Below are 17,031 nucleotides of genomic sequence, written 5' to 3' on the forward strand. Positions count from 1 at the left end.
GGAGAAACTGAAGGCCAGGTTTTTAGTTTACTCATCCTTACATTACAATGCTTAGCACGACATACAGTGCACAATAGTTTTTGATAAATGTCTGTTGAATGAATAAAGGAAGAAAAAGCAGCTAGATTTTCAGAACTTAGGGGTCATGGAGGTTCTGAGCCCCGGAGGCTCAACAAATGGCCAAACTATGGTGAGGCTAGGGCAGAGAGGGCCTTCAGTCCCCAAGAACTTCCCAGATCCTCCCCATCTAGGTCCCAAGTGCCAGCCGTCTACCCTGGGGTCCTGTGCCAGCCACTGGAGGATAGGGAAACAGCTGTGGTACACATGAGCTTCCATCCAATGACCCTCTTCTTACCACATGCCCCTCTGTTTTTCCCAGCAAGAGAGTGCTGCAGGCAAGCCTCCTTCCTTCCCGCTCAGTAAGAGACCCCACTACAGGGCTCTGGTGTGAAGAGGCCCCAGCAGAAGTCTCAGCAGGCCACTAATCCCCAGGTATTGCCTCATGCCTCATTCCTCCCTCCCACCTCCCAGAGGCACAGGCACAGAGAGCCACGCAGGGCACTTACGCTCATTCTGAATGCTTGCTGTTAGTTCCGACGGGTTAGCATTGGAGAGGGAGAAAAGAAGAACATCGTTATGCACACAACCGCCCAGGCGTCCTCACGCCCCAGCACACAGGGAGTGGGCGGGGTGCACCCGGGGAGGGCGCTGAGCACAGGGCTGTCTCCTCCTGGCTGCAGAGCTCAGTGCAAGAACCAAGCAGGGTTGGGGAATGGACCCAGAGAGTGCCTTACGGAGAAGGTGACGCCTCCCCTGGGTGACCAAAACCACAGAGTTGGGCAGAAAGACTGGCTCTGATCAAAGGACAGTGTCACCAGGAAGTCCACATGTCCCAAGGTGACAATGCTGCTTGAAAGAGGCCTTGAAGGTATTTCCCTCCATCTGATGCCACTGAGGGAAGTGGGTTCCTCAGCCGACAGTGAACAGGAGAGGCTGAGGGCAAGACAGGTGCCAGGAAGGGAGTGGATTGGAACCACTGCTGCAGGGCAAAACTCCAAGGTCTCACTTCTCCCATAACACCTTCTCTCCTTGGCATCTCCTCCTTTGCCATCCTATGGAAGACTCTAGAGACAAATGCCCCTTTCATGGTACATTGCCCTATAGAAATCATGCTTCTCAATGGGAGGCTCCAGGGATGAAGCAGAGTCTACGGCTCCTTTCTGTGCTTTTCACAAAGAACGTAAGGAGGCAGGTGGCACAAATCTCCCCCAGCTCCTACCTGAAGTATGCATGTGCTCATATAGGTGTGCTCCTGTGCAGGTGGGGGTATGTATCTGAGGTCTGGGCTTCTCAAATTTTAACATGCATATGCATCACCGGGGGCTGGTTAAAATGCAGGTTCTGATTCAGTTGGGCTGGGGTGGGGCCTGGGACTCTGCCCTTCTGACAAGTGCTCGGGCAACGCCACGCTGGTGGTGTGTGAACCACACTCCGGATAGGAAGGTTTTAGATGGTGTGCTTTTTGTGGGGACAAGGTCTTGGTTAAAATGTGCAGAAAAGAGAACATGTGTTGCTGCGACTTTAAAATGTCTTTTCCTGATGATTATATCAGAAAGTAACATGACATTCTCATTTCATGCAGGTGCAGACTATTGTACTGTTGTTGCAGGCTGACTTTTTCAGAGTGAGGGCTCTCTGTGGGGAGTTGCGAGCTGCCAGCATCAGGGCAAAGTCATGGTGACCTTGAAGCCTTCCTACCTGACTTGAGTGAGACGTGGCGAGGATTCTGGGGGCTTAGCGAGGGCAGCCTGGAGAGGCCAGAGTTAAGCTCAGAACAAGAGGTGCAGGAAGAGCCACAGCAGGAGAGGGAAGAGACCCCAGAGGAGGGGCAGAGTGTGGCAGGACAAGGGCCCTGCTGTACGTGCTGTGCATGAAGGAAAGTCTTGAGACGAAGACTCATGAAAAGATCCAAAATTATTATTTTGTGTGACCCCCGGAGGACTGAAGAGACATTTGCTTCACCATTTGCCCAGGGCTGCCCGGGCAGGAGACAAAGGACTGAAAAGTCCAGGGGGAAAGCAAAAATCTATGGCTTCTGAACACATGCTCCCTGGAGCTCGTCTCTGTGGCATCTTCACCCATATATGATATTCTTGCCAGGGCCCCAAGAAAGGTAACTCTAGAAGGATGAATGACAGTTGGCTTGGGCGGGAAGAAGGGGCCATTCTTAGGAGAGGCAGGGCTGTCACTGGGACCCACTCCCCTTGGCCCTTAGTCCAGGCCCTTGGCTTCTTCATTCAGGATATTTTTGGGGTCTCACCCTGGGTAGCAAGCCTGACAAGGGACCTCCTTTGCCTATTCAAGACTTCAAGCCTCTCTTATAGAATCAAAGGCTGACTCAATGGAAAGAGCCCTAGACATTGTCCAGGGAATCTCCAGATCCAAGGAAGGAGTCTCTTGGCTAAGATCATACAGGAAGTTTGCTGCAGAGCTAGAATGAGAACCAGCTCTCCCAGTGCCTGGTCCAGAGTTTTGTTTTGTTTTGTTTAAACAAATCCATCCTTGGCCAGAGAGGTGAGCAAGCCAGCTGGGGCCTCAGGACTCTGCTCTCCTTGACATTCTGGAGAAGGGTGAGTGAGAGGGGAGACTGTGGGTGCTGGAGACTCTCCGGGCAGCAAGAGCTGGTTGGATGCTGTCCCCAGCTCCCATACTATCAGGCCAGGAGCCTCTGGAGAATCTACTTGACTAAAGGGATGGCATCTGCAGCCACCACTGTGCTACTAAGGAATTTCTTACAGGGACAGAATTGACCCAGAAGACAAACTGCGACAAGGAGAAGACAGTGGGGACAGCTTGTTTAGGGATGAGGGTGACCAAGTTCCCACCCAGTGTCACACCACTCGCCTTCTATGGAGCAGTGGAAAGTGAATTCCACAGCTCTTCCAGCTCAGCTCTGCAGGGACTGAGGCAGATGCCTGCTCGGTCCGCGAGGTTTCTTTACTCATGCGCCTCTTTTCTTTCCCTGGCTCTGATACCTACGACCTCTGGCACCCGTCCCTCAGGAGATGGAGCATGTGAGTGTGTGTGACTGAGGTGTATGTGAGTGGGAGTGAATGTGCAGGAGTGTGAGCACATATGGGTATGTGAGGGCACGTGTGAGTGTGCATGAGTGTGAGCATGTGAGGATATGCGAGGGCGTGCGTGTGAGTGGGTGTGTGGGTGTGCATGAGTGAGCAGGTGTGAGCGTGGTGTGAGTGTATGTGTGAATGTGCATGTATGTGTGAGAGTGTACATGTGAGCTGAGGCCATCCTGCAGCGTTATTTGTGATGGAGGTGGGGGGGAATTGTTTCTGCCACTCCTGGGAGGAAAATGCTGTCCCCTGACGCAGGGCCAGGGACAGAAGAGCCAGCAGACTCACTTTTTGGCAAACTCACCCTGGTTGATGAGGCGACCCTTGGCTTTTTTCAAAGGTCATACTGTTCTCCTTGGGGCTGGATAGGGAGGGAAGGAGGGAGGCAGGGGATGGGTGGGAGGGGTGCGTGTGACTCTGCTGGCACAGCAGTGGGAGCTGGAGGCTGGGCCTTCAATGAGGGATTGTGCAGCGGTCCGGGGCTCTGCTCCAGGAGGCTGCGGCGCCCAGCCTCTCCAGAATAGAAGCAGTGCCTCTGCCCTCGAGACACAGATAATGTCCGCTGAAGGGGCAAACGAGTAGAAGGAACACCTGGCAGGGCGAGAACGTTAAGAAAGCCTGATCTTCCTTCAGCCCAGGTCTGGATGGAGAGTGGGCTCAGCTCAGCACACATAGGAGGTCTGTGGTGCTGGACCCAGTGAGATGGAGAGACCCGCTGAGGACAGCCTCTTCCCAGGGCAGCCGGGGCCTCTCTGAAGGGCTTGCCTGCTGTCTTGCATTCAGCTTCTTTTTTCTGTTTGTTTTTGAGGAATAAAAAGTCTTTATGGGCTCAGACCAGAAGCCCATGGATCTTGAGGACCTCCGTGGACTTGCGATTTTCTTCTCCACGTTCTTTTGGGCCTGTTTCCGCTGCTGTTTCTTCTGGTAGTGGATCTTGGCCTTTTCTCTCTTCTTTTCCTCCAGGGTGACTATCACTGCCTGGTACTTCCAGCCAACCTCATGAGACAGGTACCCCAGGCAGGCAAACTTTCTCGTGGGCTTCAGATGCTCAGCCTCGAGGGCAGCAGGGACCACCATCCACTTTTTCGTGTCAGGGGCAGTGGGATTCCATCAAACACCATGAGGTGGTCCAGGGTGGCCTGACCTCGGTTGGTCTTGTGGGGTAGTATGCCCCATAGGGTCTGTCAAAAAAGGCGGCTGGGGGCCTGGGAATGGTGGGGGCCTCGGGAAGGGTTGGTGTTCATCCACTTGCAGAGGAAGGCCAGATACTTTAACTTGTTTCCATTGAAATTGCCAGAAATGCCAATGCCCTTGCAGTGCATGACCACCACCTTCCAGCCCAGCAGTACAGGAGGCCCAGGGGATGGTCTCAGCCATACAGTGCCAGAACTTGCCCCCTCATCCCCTGTCATCTTCGGCGGTCAGCTTGAAAAGTGTGTTCAGTTTCTGCAGACTCTTTTTGGACATGTTGCCAGGGTCACTGGACCTGCAGCAACCAGGGAGGTGTCATGTGTGTGGCGCACGCTCCAGGCAGCCTGGGTCTCCTGCCCCGACACAGCCAGGGCACCTGGAATGGCATTGCAGAAGGACTTCCCTGTCCATCAGAGAGGTGCTGTGGTCCTATCGCGGCTCTGTCGCTTCCTTGTCTCTAACCCGCAGGCTAAGGATAACACCTGTGTTGAGGGTTAGCTGCCAGAACCATGTGCGATGAGGCACACGCAGCACTTAGCTCTCTCCCTGGTGCATGACACCTGCGATTCCAGTGGTTTCTAAGGAGAAGGACTCAGAGGAGGCAGGTGGGGGTGGGACATATCAGGTCCCAAATTTGGGGGTCAAGAGACTCGGGTTCTTTTTTGATTCCACCACCCATTTGCTATGTGACTCTAAGCTAGTAAAGGCTTGAGTTTCCGGGAACACAACACGGGGTGGGGGTCATCCCAGGGACACTGGAATGGGGAGATGGTGGGAGATCAGGACACTCTCAGCTCTACCCTACAGGTGGGGCTTTAGAGAGCCTGACTCCTTGGGGTGTCTGCTGTGTCTCCATTTCCTTAGAGCTTTGGAATTCTGGATTCTTAAGATAGACACCAAAGCGATCTATTTATAGGCTCACCTTGCAGGGACCCCTCACCCACTGACCCTGGGGGATCAAAGCAGCAGGTGAGTGAGTGAGGAGAAGCGGCAGAAGAGAAAGGAGCCTTCACCACTTCCCTGATAACCCAATTTCCTCTGCACACCCTCCCACCAGGGACTTGGCCTTACCAGGCTCCTTATTAGACTGTCTGCCTGGGACTGTTAATGAGAAACTCTCCTGGAGCCAGCCGCACAGACAGTTACCGTGGGAACAGGTCCTTTCACAACTCTCCTCTCCTCCCTCCCTGTGCATGTGCACACGTGTGTGGGCATGCATACACACGCTCACGTACATGCAAGTCCACATACCTGGGTATTGGGAGGGCAGCAGGGGCTTTGCCCATCTTACCTCCGGGTCTGACTTAGAGTTACTACTGGTGTTCTATCATCCGAAGTATCCCCTCCTCTGGGGCAGCTATTATTGGTGAAGTAGGGTGCCCGGAGGGCTGAGACACCTCCAACTCTTCTCCAAACCACGCTAACTCCAGGACCAGGGGTCTGGCTTTGGAAAGCTCAGGGAGGACTTCCTGGAGTTTGTGTTACTCTCCCGCCCCCTCCCCAGACATCTGTTAACTGGAGAGAGCCCAAGCCAGTGTTGGTGTCATGTGGGTCCCCTCTGTTCATTGACATAAGGAACAGGGGTCAGAGATGGCGTGCTCACATTTTAGCCTGGGGATGCTAAGACAGTTTGCCGGAAGTGTCAGAGTTGTGGTAAAGGTGGCACACACCTAACGGCAGGGCCGAGGAGCTTGGCTGCCAATAAATGGGCCATTGATGAATGCAGCAACAGATATGGTTGGTGGAGACATGGCCGTTAGATTTGCATTTTAAGCCCCTTACTTTATGATTCTGATGGTCAAATAATGCCCCCTCCATGAGAAACAGAATGACAGCGATTTTACTTTTTATTTTATTGCGGGAAAGTTGAAAACAATGAGAAGGAATCCATGCCTGGTTCTCCCATGTGGCATGATAATGGGGCTCTATTTTAATGTCTCCTTTAGCCATATCTTTTGCAAAGATAATTCTGCTCCCAGCCCTTCCCAGGCCTGTGTCCTCCTGATTCCTCCAGCCAAGAGGGCCCAAAGGGTGTGGATTTGAATATATCAGACATTAGAAAGGCAAGTAAGAACTGTTCCACCATACTTGACCCTGGAAACTGCTTTTCCGGGCAAGTCAAGACCACAGAGGACCTGGAGAGGTGAGCAGAGGGAAAAACCCAAGTGGCACTCAGAATCCCAAACTCCGCCACCTCTGGTCCCACTCAGCTGGCTCCAGGTGCCCCAAGCATCAGCTCAGCCATAGCCCTGAGAAACTGGCTCTGCAACATACAGTCTCAAACTTTCAAACATGAGCCCGTGTCAGTTCTTTGGAGAGAAACCCAGCTCTGAATCTCAGAATCCACTGCTTCCCCTCTCCTCAACCTTCTTTGAACGATCTGAACTTTCCTCTGACCATCCCTCCCCTCCCACCGCTCTGCCCGAAATCAGAAGAAAAAGAGAAGAGGATGGGGCAGGACTCACGATCCATAGGAATTTCGATGGCTCCACCAAGACTGAGGAGGCAGAGGAGGAAGGCTGCATGGACCCAGGGCGGCGGTGGCTGCCTGGCCATCCTCGGCACCCGGCCCCGCTCCCTGCTCCCCAGCACTCGGGGTCTTGTCACCTTGAGCCGCTTTAACTGGGCCTCCCGGACAGAGCTCAGCTGTGGAAAGAAACATAAGAGCAAGTGGGTTTTTCATGAACTTGCAGTTTGCTCTAGCAATCCTACAGGGCTTTGGAGGACCCAAGGGCCCCCTTGGTCACAGAGTCATGTTCTAGATAGAGCAGGGTTTCTTAACCTCCACACTATTGACATGTGGGACTGAAAAATCATTGGTGTGGGGAACTGTCCTGGGTATTGTAAGATGTTTAGCAGCATCCCTGACCTCTACCCACTAGAAACCAGTACAGCCCACTCCCTTCATCAAAACCAATTAGAAATGTCTCCAGACATTGGCAATTGTTCCCTGGAGGGCAAACCCCCCAGCTGAAAACTACCGTTAGAGAAGGAAGGGCAACTCCGCAAAGAACAGTCATGAAAACAAACACTGGCCTATTGGCCTGCAGGCCCAGCAACCAGAAGATGCCACGCACCGATCTGGTAAGAAATGCACCAATCTACAGCCTCTCTGAACCACATGTGCTGAGTGTGCCTGGGGATGAGCATATTTGCAGTAGAGGCACAGAGATGAGATCGCACTGATGTCCTTTGATCCCAGGATGAAGGGGGCAGGGTGACACTGGCAGGCCTGGGGAATCATGGGTTAGATAGGTGAAGACACGGTTGCACAAAGGACTTTTTGTCATTTTTGCAGAAAAATGAATGATTTCTGCAACTATTTTGTGCAGCTAAGGAACAGTGGTCCCTGATATTGTCCTTTTATAGATAATGGCAGTGGTAAGATGATGACCAGGAAGAAGTGGACTTCAGGTGGCTGGTAGAGTAAACAACATTTAAGATGGTTCAGTGTTCATCCTCAAGCACAAGAAATCATTCCAGGGCTTACAGAGATGGTGTTAAAAATGGTTGTCCAAGGAACCTAGAATGGATCCTTAGAGACAAACCTTTCTTCTCCTCCTCTAGAAAGAGAAGAGCAAGAATGGCCTACAGCTGAGACTCAAATACAGTGCTTAAGATTACCTGAGGTTCTGAAACATACACTTTAAAAAATTGGTCCAGTTGGCTATTCTACTGTGGTGCCAAGTCAAAGAGGAAGGCAGGAGGTGGCTTCTCCAGAATTCCTCCAGTTTTCCTAGATTCATAGCTACCTATCAGATGGACACACCATTCTCCTGCTCCTGTTTTATTTGGCAGCAAATTGAAGCCCACTCTCAATTGTGCACATGCACCATCTCCCATCCACCCTGACTGAGGGTGCAGAAGATAAGAACAGGACTCCAGTGCTTGCTCTCTGGGAGGGCGAGAGATCCTGGGAAACAAGGCCATCCTTCTAGAGACCTGCAGCAGAAAGCAGGTCACTGATTACTGCAATAGGACAAGGGACTTCCCCTGTGCCAGGATATGGGGCAAACTAAAGGATTCTTATTCACATTTTTGCAGTTTCTAACCTGGAAGCTGGGCCCAGCACCAACCCTCAACTGTGTATATTTCTGGACTCCATCCACTTGTTTCCTTTCCCACTGCCACCACCTTGGTTTTGATCACCAACATTTCATGCCAGAGTTACTGCAACAGCTTCCTAAGTGGTCTCTCCACATCCACTTCCCCCCCCGCTGTGGTTTGTGTTTTACTTTATTATTTTTAATTGACACATATAATTGTACACAGTTATGGGAGGCAGTGTGATATGCCCCTCTGATTTACTCTCTACTCATAACCAAAGCTGTTATTTCTAAAGGCAAACAGAAATGTGCTACTCCCCTAGTGTAACTCTCAATAGCTCACTGCTGCTTGGGAGTTAAAGGTAGTGTCCTTGACATGGTTCAGAGGTCCTGCATAATGTGCCCCCTCTGCTAGCTCACTGTTCATCCCTCCCTTGCATCCTGTGTTCCAGCCAAGACTGCTCTTCTACCAGCTCCCTCAGTACCTCATGCTTGGTCTTGCTTACTGACTTTTGCACCATGAAGCTCTGTCTAGAACACTCTGTGTCTGCCCTCTCTCGTTAGTATTTTCCAGGTATGACATATGTGTCCTTCATCTGTGCTCCCGCACACACTTTACTTCCCCCATTATGGCACATTTCACTTTGTATTCATTCCAAAAGCCACTTGTCTATCTCCCCTATGAAAATGAAAGCTTCTTTATAAGGGAAGGTACTCTGTCTTGTTTACTGTTCTAATCTTAGAATCGATCATAGTACCTAAAACATAGCAGATCTTCGAAACCGTGAGATGGATGGATATATGGATGAGTGAAAAAATGAACGAATGATTAAATCGATGAAATAAGAAGCCATTTGGACCATCATGTGCTTTTTAAAACCTCACGTTTCCCCAGAAAACCACCAGGCGGCGCAGGAGAGCACATGCTGTGGACCTGGGTGGCATACTGTGAAGGCTACTCATTAGTGGAAGAAAAAAATCCGTCTTCTACACAGACGGTGCTTTCTGGAGAGGAAACCAACAAGCTGAAGGAGGGTTGAGAAAGTAGAAAATCTCCCAAGGAGGGATCCTCTGGCTAGAAGGCATCACAGGAGGTCTTTGTTTCATCTTCCCAACTCTCTAAGATGGTCCTTATACTGTCGCAGAAAGAATCCACTAATGCCTCTCCTTGGCTTATACATCTCCAAAGGCCAGACTTAGATTAGGCAGCTGAACCCTTAGTGCTGAGGGAACCTGCGCTAGGGGAAGGCACAGCAGGGGCGGCGGGGATGGTGCCCGTCAGGGCTCCATGACCAGCGTGTTTGGTTTAGGAGCTGCCAAGCAGTAGGAAGTGAAGGGAAAGAGAAGGATATTTTATTCTGGGAATCTTGATAGAACTAGGAAGCCAGAAGCTATTCATTAAAACAGATACACATTGGCAAGAAAAAAAGCCCAATTGTACGGGACATTTTGAATTCACTATTTAACAACAGAGTGGAAAAAGAATCTCAAGATAACCACATTTAGCTGTGTAGCAATTCTCTCCCCCTTTCCTCTCTGGAACCCAGTTTTTCCAACAAAATCTTACAAGACGAAAAGAATTTAAAGAACACGAGTTTCATACAGTCCCCTTTCTTTTCAGATGAAGAAACAAAAGCCCAGATAAGGGAAGTGACTGGTTTGAGTTTACCCAGCTGGTTAGTGGCAAAGCTAGAAAAAGAACCCAGGTTTCTTGACTCCTAGTCCAGGGATTTTCCATCCATTTTTCTCTTTTTATGTACAGGAAAAGTACCAGAGTAAGGTTGCTATTTAAAAAAGAAATGTATAGTTTGGCAGTTCCTCAAAAAGTTAGACACAAAATTACCATATGACTCTGCAATTCTACTCCTAAGGTATATGAGCAAAAGGATTAAAAACAGGCATCAAACAAGTACATGTACACGAATGTTCACAGCAGCATCATGCACAACAGCCAAAGGGTGGACACAGCCCAGATGTCCTCTAAGGGATGAATGGATAAACAAACTCCAGTATGTACATACCCTGGAATATGACTCAGCCATAGGAAGGAATTCAATACTGACATGTTCCAACTGGATGAATCCTGAAAACACGCTCGGTGAAAGAACCATGCACAAAAGGTCACAGGGAATGATCCCATAGATATGACATCTCTAGGTCTTATCTATAGAATAGATACATACATAGAGACAAAACATGGATTGTCTCTGGTGACCAGATGCAGAGGGGAAGGGAGAAGGCGGGTAACTGGTTAGTGGGTATGAGGTTTCCTTTTGAGATGCAAATATTTTGGAACTAGACAGAGTTGTGGTTGCACACATTGTGAATGGACCAAATGCTACTGAATTGTGCACTTTATTTAATCTATTTATTTTGGAGACAGAGTCTCACACTGTCGCCCAGGCTGGAGTGCAGTGGCACCATCTCGGCTCACTGCAACCTCTGCCTCCCGGGTTCAAGTTATTTTTGTGCCTTAGCCTCCCAAGTAGCTGGGATTACAGGCACGTGCCACCACACCCAGCTAAATTTTGTATTTTTGGTAGAGACAGAGTTTCACCATGTTGCCCAGGCTGGTCTTGAACTCCTGACCTCAGGTGATCCACCCAGCTCGGCCTCCCAAAGTGCTGGGATTACAGGTGTGAGACACTGTGCCCAGTTTTGAGCTGCACACTTTAAAATGGTTTATGTTATGTTTCACCTCAATAAAAAAGAAAAGTATAATATTGGTCTCCATTATGTGCTCATATAGATGGGACAGAGGATGAAGAGGGCAGGTTATTTGATGTGAGCATATAAGGGCCCTCAGCTCCCCAGGCTGGGCTCACTCAGCATGGAAGACAGGCACATGGTTTATAACCCTTTCCATCCATTCTGAGGAAATTTCCATCCAAGTCAAAGGAAGGAGTGAATCCACCATCTTTCTGAGTATGAGAGTTCTAGTACTGAGCTCAAAGAACCCAATGCAGAGTGACGGCAGAGATCCCCTGCCTGAAGGTACCCCCATATCAGCAAGGCTTACAGTTCCCCTGTCCTGATGACCAGGAAGAAAGGTGAAAGGGACAGGCTTGCTAGCCTACAGCAGTCAAGTCCACATTTCCTGTTCAACCTCAGTCATTACACAGTCTTGCCCTATGGCTCAGTCATGCCGCCTCTCAGGTTCCTCTCCCAGGCGTTCCAGCCACACCAGAGGTGACTGCTTAGGTGCAGAGAAGTGCAACATCCAGATGCGGGGGTGGCTGGTTCTAGTGAGATCACCCTGCAGAGGACCAGGAAACTCCCACATCCCAGGAGGGAAAGTAAAGGAGAGGGGGTAGGTTGAGCCTGAAGAAGAGGGGCCACAGTGATTGTATTCACATGCTGGGAGAGAGTGTAGAATTTTTCTGTTTAGTTCCACAGGGGCAAAGCTAGGACCAAACAGGAGGATGTTTCAGAGAGACAGGTGCTTCCTTGAGTCACAGGAAGAATTGTCTGATAAATGCAGCCGTGCCACAATACCATTAGTGAAAATTAAACATACTCTAAATATGATATGTTTGAAGGATCCTTTTATATATAATAACACAAGAGGTAGGTTGTAAGGATATAAAATACATGAGAGGAGGGCTCATTGTGGGGGGCAGGGGGAGAGTGCAGAAAAGAACAAAAATAAATACAACAAAGAAATAAATCCTTTGTGGATGGATGGTATACTAAGTACTGGAGAACATGATTAATTCAGCTCTTGCATATCTGAGGTCTCCCAATCCCCCTACACACACATACACACACACACACACACACACGCACACACATTCATCCATACAGGAAGAAAGGAGAATAGAGCTACCTGAAGGTGAAATGTTCTGCCATGTTAAGTACTGTTTCATAAAAACTCCATGGCATTGGTCAGGCGAGTTACTGACAACATTCCCACACAGGAGGAAGGCTGGATGCTTTTCAGAACCATCTGGACACTCTTCAAACATGCAGATTCCCGGGCCCTCAATCTTCTAGGCAGGGGCCAAATCAGGTTGTAGATTATTGTTTAATGCCCTTAGAACCTGTTATCTCACACAGGGATGGTCCACACACATGGGCAACCTGCCTGAACACAAGGCCTTTAAATTTGCAAGGCTTGTGAGAGATTCAGATTCAAAATGTCCAAGATGGGGGACACATGTGAGTTTGCTAATGATCCGCCTGGTAGAAGACCCCTGGACATGGTGGTATCTTGTCTAGTTGGAGAGCATTGGCTGCATGGTTAGACCACCTGATTTGAGGCCACTTCCTGCTTAAAAGTGTGGGGCAGCGGGGAGGAGACGGTGCTTGGGCAAGCACTGAGCTTGAAAGCTTTGTATTTATCATCTGAAAAATGGGGATAACAACAGCACCAATCCTAGAGGGCTGCTGTGAGGATTTATCACACAATTCCTATGTAAAGCGCTTGGCAAAGCATGGGGCACAGAGTGAACACTTAACAAATGTCAGCTGCAGCCCCTGAGTAGGTCTGAGATCACAGGGATGAGGGAAGCGTTCTGTCCATCTCTAGGACATGACCACTGTGAGTAGTAAGTGGCTGCAATAATGACGCATCCATGGTCACAGCCCGCTTTGCTGTTTTTCCGTTTCTTCCTGGCCCTGGTTTCTTTCCCCATATTGGGGGCTCCTGGTGTTGATTCCACAAGCTGTCCCTGGCAGACGGATGAGATGCCCGTGGCTCCCACGAGCTGTCGCCGTCGGGAGCTCCTCACATTCCCGCAGCCACATTCTGGGCAGGCTGTCCTGGTGGTCACAACACATCTGAAGTGACAGGGATGAGAGAACACTGGCAGCATCGAGACATGGCTCAGCTGGCAGCTCTTCATCTCCTGGAGCGGAAGCCATCTCAGTGTCGGGCTGCAGTCGGCAGGGATTCATTCACACAGCCGACCGGGTGGCAGGCATTATTCTAAAGAACACACACGTGGACAAGAGACAAAGCCCCTCTGCTCTCATGGAGCTTCCATCCCAGTGGGGAAGACGGTAAATAAATGTTGAACAAAAAATCCGGTAGCAATAAGTGCAACAGAGAAAACACAACTGACCTGCACACGGATGTTTAGCAGCTTTGTTGATAATTCTGCCAAAACCCAGACAGAAGCAACCAGGACGTCCTCCCATCAGTGGATGGAGAAACAGAGGTACATCCAATGGAACATTACTCAGTGCCCCAAAGAAGCGAGCTACCAAGCCATGGAAAGACATGGAGGAGAGGCACACTGCTAAGTGAAGGAAGCCAGTCTGAAAAGGCTGCACACTGTGTGGTTACAACCGCATGACATTCTGGAAAAGGCAAAACTATAGAGATAGTAGAAAGATCTGTGACTGCTGGGGGTGCGGGTTGGGGGATGAATAGACAGAGCACAGAAGAGGATGTTTAGGGCAGTGAAACTTCTCTGTATGATGCCCTAATGGTGGATACTTGTCATTATGTAATACATTTGTCCAAACCCATAGAACTCCAAGAGTGAATTCTAACATAAACTGTGGCCTGTGGGTGATAATGATGTGTCCATGGAGGTTCATCGACTGTGACGAACATGTTAGCATGGTGAGAAATGTTGATAATGGAGGGTGCTGTGCACGTGTGAAGATGGGGTGCATGGGAACTCTCTGTACCTTGAACCTAAAACTGCTCTAAAAGTTTTTTTTTTTTTTTTTTAAGAAAAAAAACACAGTAGTGATTGATATGATGTGATAAAGTGAAGTGAGTGGTCACGGAAGACCTCACTGTGAGAAGCTGACATCTGACCAAGACCTGAATGGTACGAAGGCACTAATCTTGCAAAGACAGGTCAGAAAAGCATCCCAGGCAGGAAGAGCTGCTTGTGCAAAGGCCCTGTGGCAGGAATCACATTGCCCCATGCAAGAAACTGAGAGAAGCCAGCATGGCTGGAGCTTGGAGGGCACAAGGAGAAGAATGAACAAGTGACCATCAGAGAGACAGACTCCAAGACATGCTCATGGAGAGCTCTGAAGGCCAAAGGAAGGAGCTTAAAGCACATTCTAAGCATGACAGGAAGTGGCGGCGGGGTTTGAAGCCAGAGTGACAGAGTGAAATTTGCTTGTAAACACCACTCTGGCTGCCACATGGAGGGGAGAATGTCGATGGGCCAGGGTGGAAGCGGGGAGGCCAGGTAGGAGGTTCCACAGCCTCTGAGTGAGGCCAGCCCTCAGTCTGCACTCCAGAGACCCCACACTCTTTCAACAAGACCCCCACCCTGTGCAGCCAGCCTCATGGCCACCTCTGGGGTAAAACATAAAATACCCAGAGGGGTGAGGACAGAGCTAAAGATTTCTTAAGAGTCTGTTAGTGCTGGGCACGGTGGCTCACACCTGTAATCTCAGCACTTTGGGAGGCCAAGGTGGACAGATTACTTGAGGTCAGGAGTTTGAGACCAGCCTGGCCAACATGGTGAAATCCTGTCTCTACAAAAATATAAAATATTAGCCAGGTATGAGGGTACACGCCTGTAATCCCAGCTACTTGGGAGGCTGAGGCAGGAGAATCACTTGAACCTGGGAGGTGGAGGTTTCAGTGAGCCGAGATTGTGCCACTGCACTCCAGCCTGGGTGACAGAGTGAGACTCCATTTAAAAAAAAAAAAAAAAAAACAAGAATCTGTTAGTGCTGGATTTTCACATTGGGTCCAGAGGAGCTGGTGGGTTTTCTGAAAGTGACTCAGGGGCCTTCTTCAAGGAGGGTTAGGTGGAAGGAGAACAGGTGGGACTCAGGACCCCCTTCCCACTCTCCTCAGAGCTGCCACTGTTTTTATACTGGGGTTTCATATAAGGTTTTGTTTGAAGAAAAGACTGTTGAGTGAAGGAAGAACAACAGTAAAGGCAGATTGGGAAAGGAGAGTGACTGGCATAAAGACAGTGTGGGAGGAAAGAACTGGAAACCCTGTGCAGCAGCCTAATGTTCCATATTCAAAAACCCTGTGCCCAGGGTCCGTGACGCATGGGGGCAATGGCAAGGCATGGGCATGAGGAGGAACACACCAGGCTAAGGCTGCAGGGCTGGCCTTGGAAAATCCCCCAGGCGTCCCATGCTAGCCTTCGCATTTGTGTTGAGGCCTGGGGTGCCCAGTCTCATCTTCCCCTATCCCATTTTGGATTACTCCTACTTATACCCCCTGCAGACTGAATAGATCAGACACTGGCCAGATTCTAGATGACAGTGTAGTCCTAACTCACAAACTCTGCAGCACCCAGCCCAGGACAGTCAGGCTTGCTCAGTGCTGTCAGCTCCCCTATTTCTTGCTGCCACTTTCAACTCAGAACTGACCAGAAAGCCAAATATGTTCCCAAACCAATCACATAAGATGCCCACTTCCAGTTAGCCCATCAGCAGTTTCCCAGACACATTTGGAGCCTTCCTTTCACTCATGACAAAGCTTTCCCACTCCCCTGCCTGCCTCTGAGTCTCTGTCAAATGCAGATGATGGTGGCTGACTCCCTTGCTGTAGCAAGCTCTGAATAAATAGCTTCCGCTTGTTCTCATGTGGGTGGTCTTTGTTTACTTCCACACTGTCTTTACGTCAATCACTCTTCTTTCCCAGTCTGCCTTTACTGCTCTCCTTATTTCTCCTAATTCTTTGCCATCTTCCAGGCTCAGGTCAGGTGCCACCTCCTCTGGGAAGTCTCCCTTGGTTTCCCGGCACCATCCCTTCCCACCAAGGCTGGATTAGGTCCTTGTCCTATGTGCTCTTAGAGCATTCTGGAATATTATCACCATAATGAGTGCCAGATTTCAGTGTCAATTAATTGTTTCCCCAACTGCATCATGAGTTCCTTGAGGCTAAGACAGTGTCTTGTTCAACCTGCACGACGTCCAGCACACAGAGAACCCTAATACACATTTACTGGCTGCCTAACCAGCACCCATACTATCCTCCTCCCATCCACAGTGCCCACATTTTTCTTTGGAGAATTCATGTCTACCCCTTTCTCAGAGCAATCCTACACCAATTCCGGGGCTAGGACCTGATTAGTTTAAGCCAATTACTAGCCTGTCACCACCACAGCTGGTTTAGGACTGGGCATCTCTTCCAGCCAGCAGCAGTGTGATTCATGAAGACTTCTGCTGAGACCTCTGGGAAACAGGAGTTTCCCCTCTCTTCTGAAAAAGACCCCGTGGTTATCTTCAGTAAGAGGAGAGGCTGGAGCTGCTGGGGGTGGGAACGGGGGCCTCCATGTGGAATCTGAGGATGACTCAGAAAGCAAAGAGAAGACATAGGAAGACTCGATCCTTCATGTCCTTATTTGAGTTACTGATTGAGCATTTTCTGAAACAAGCCTTACTGTGGGTTTTTAATTACATATACATTTACATTAACAATTCTCTTTAATTTGTAAGCCAATTAGAGTTGAATTTTCTATCACTTGCAACTGGCAGTGCTTTCAGAATCAGAAATGCCCCTAGAATGCTGGTTGGTGCCTACCTTGCTGCCACTTTCTGTATAAAAAAAGCGTCCTTCCTCTTGCCCACCTCTACCTGGACCCAGCCCCAGCCCCAGCTTCCGCATGGATCTGCCCTTGACCATAAAATGTTGCTCTCTCCAGAACTTCCACACTCTCCTCAACTGGCTCTCTGCCTCAGCAGAGAAACCTCTTTAAGTTTCTCCCATCTTTTTTTTTTTTTTT

General features: G+C 49.6%; 1 protein-coding gene and 1 pseudogene across 1 annotated transcript in view; both read right to left on the minus strand.

The window, feature by feature from the left end:
- NFASC (neurofascin) overlaps positions 1 to 17,031 on the minus strand; it is a 164,440-nt gene that overhangs the window by 73,464 nt on the left and 73,945 nt on the right. Inside the window, exons 3-4 of the mRNA XM_011990602.1 lie at positions 6,788 to 6,968; positions 563 to 584 (exon numbers count right to left, since the gene is read on the minus strand). Coding sequence (XP_011845992.1) covers positions 563 to 584; positions 6,788 to 6,968 — 203 coding nt within the window. The remainder of the gene's footprint in view (positions 1 to 562; positions 585 to 6,787; positions 6,969 to 17,031) is intronic.
- LOC105547050 lies at positions 3,819 to 4,474 on the minus strand (annotated as a pseudogene).

The sequence above is a fragment of the Mandrillus leucophaeus genome, unplaced genomic scaffold, assembly GCF_000951045.1.
Source record: "Mandrillus leucophaeus isolate KB7577 unplaced genomic scaffold, Mleu.le_1.0 Scaffold38, whole genome shotgun sequence".
Taxonomy (NCBI): Eukaryota; Metazoa; Chordata; class Mammalia; order Primates; family Cercopithecidae; genus Mandrillus; species Mandrillus leucophaeus.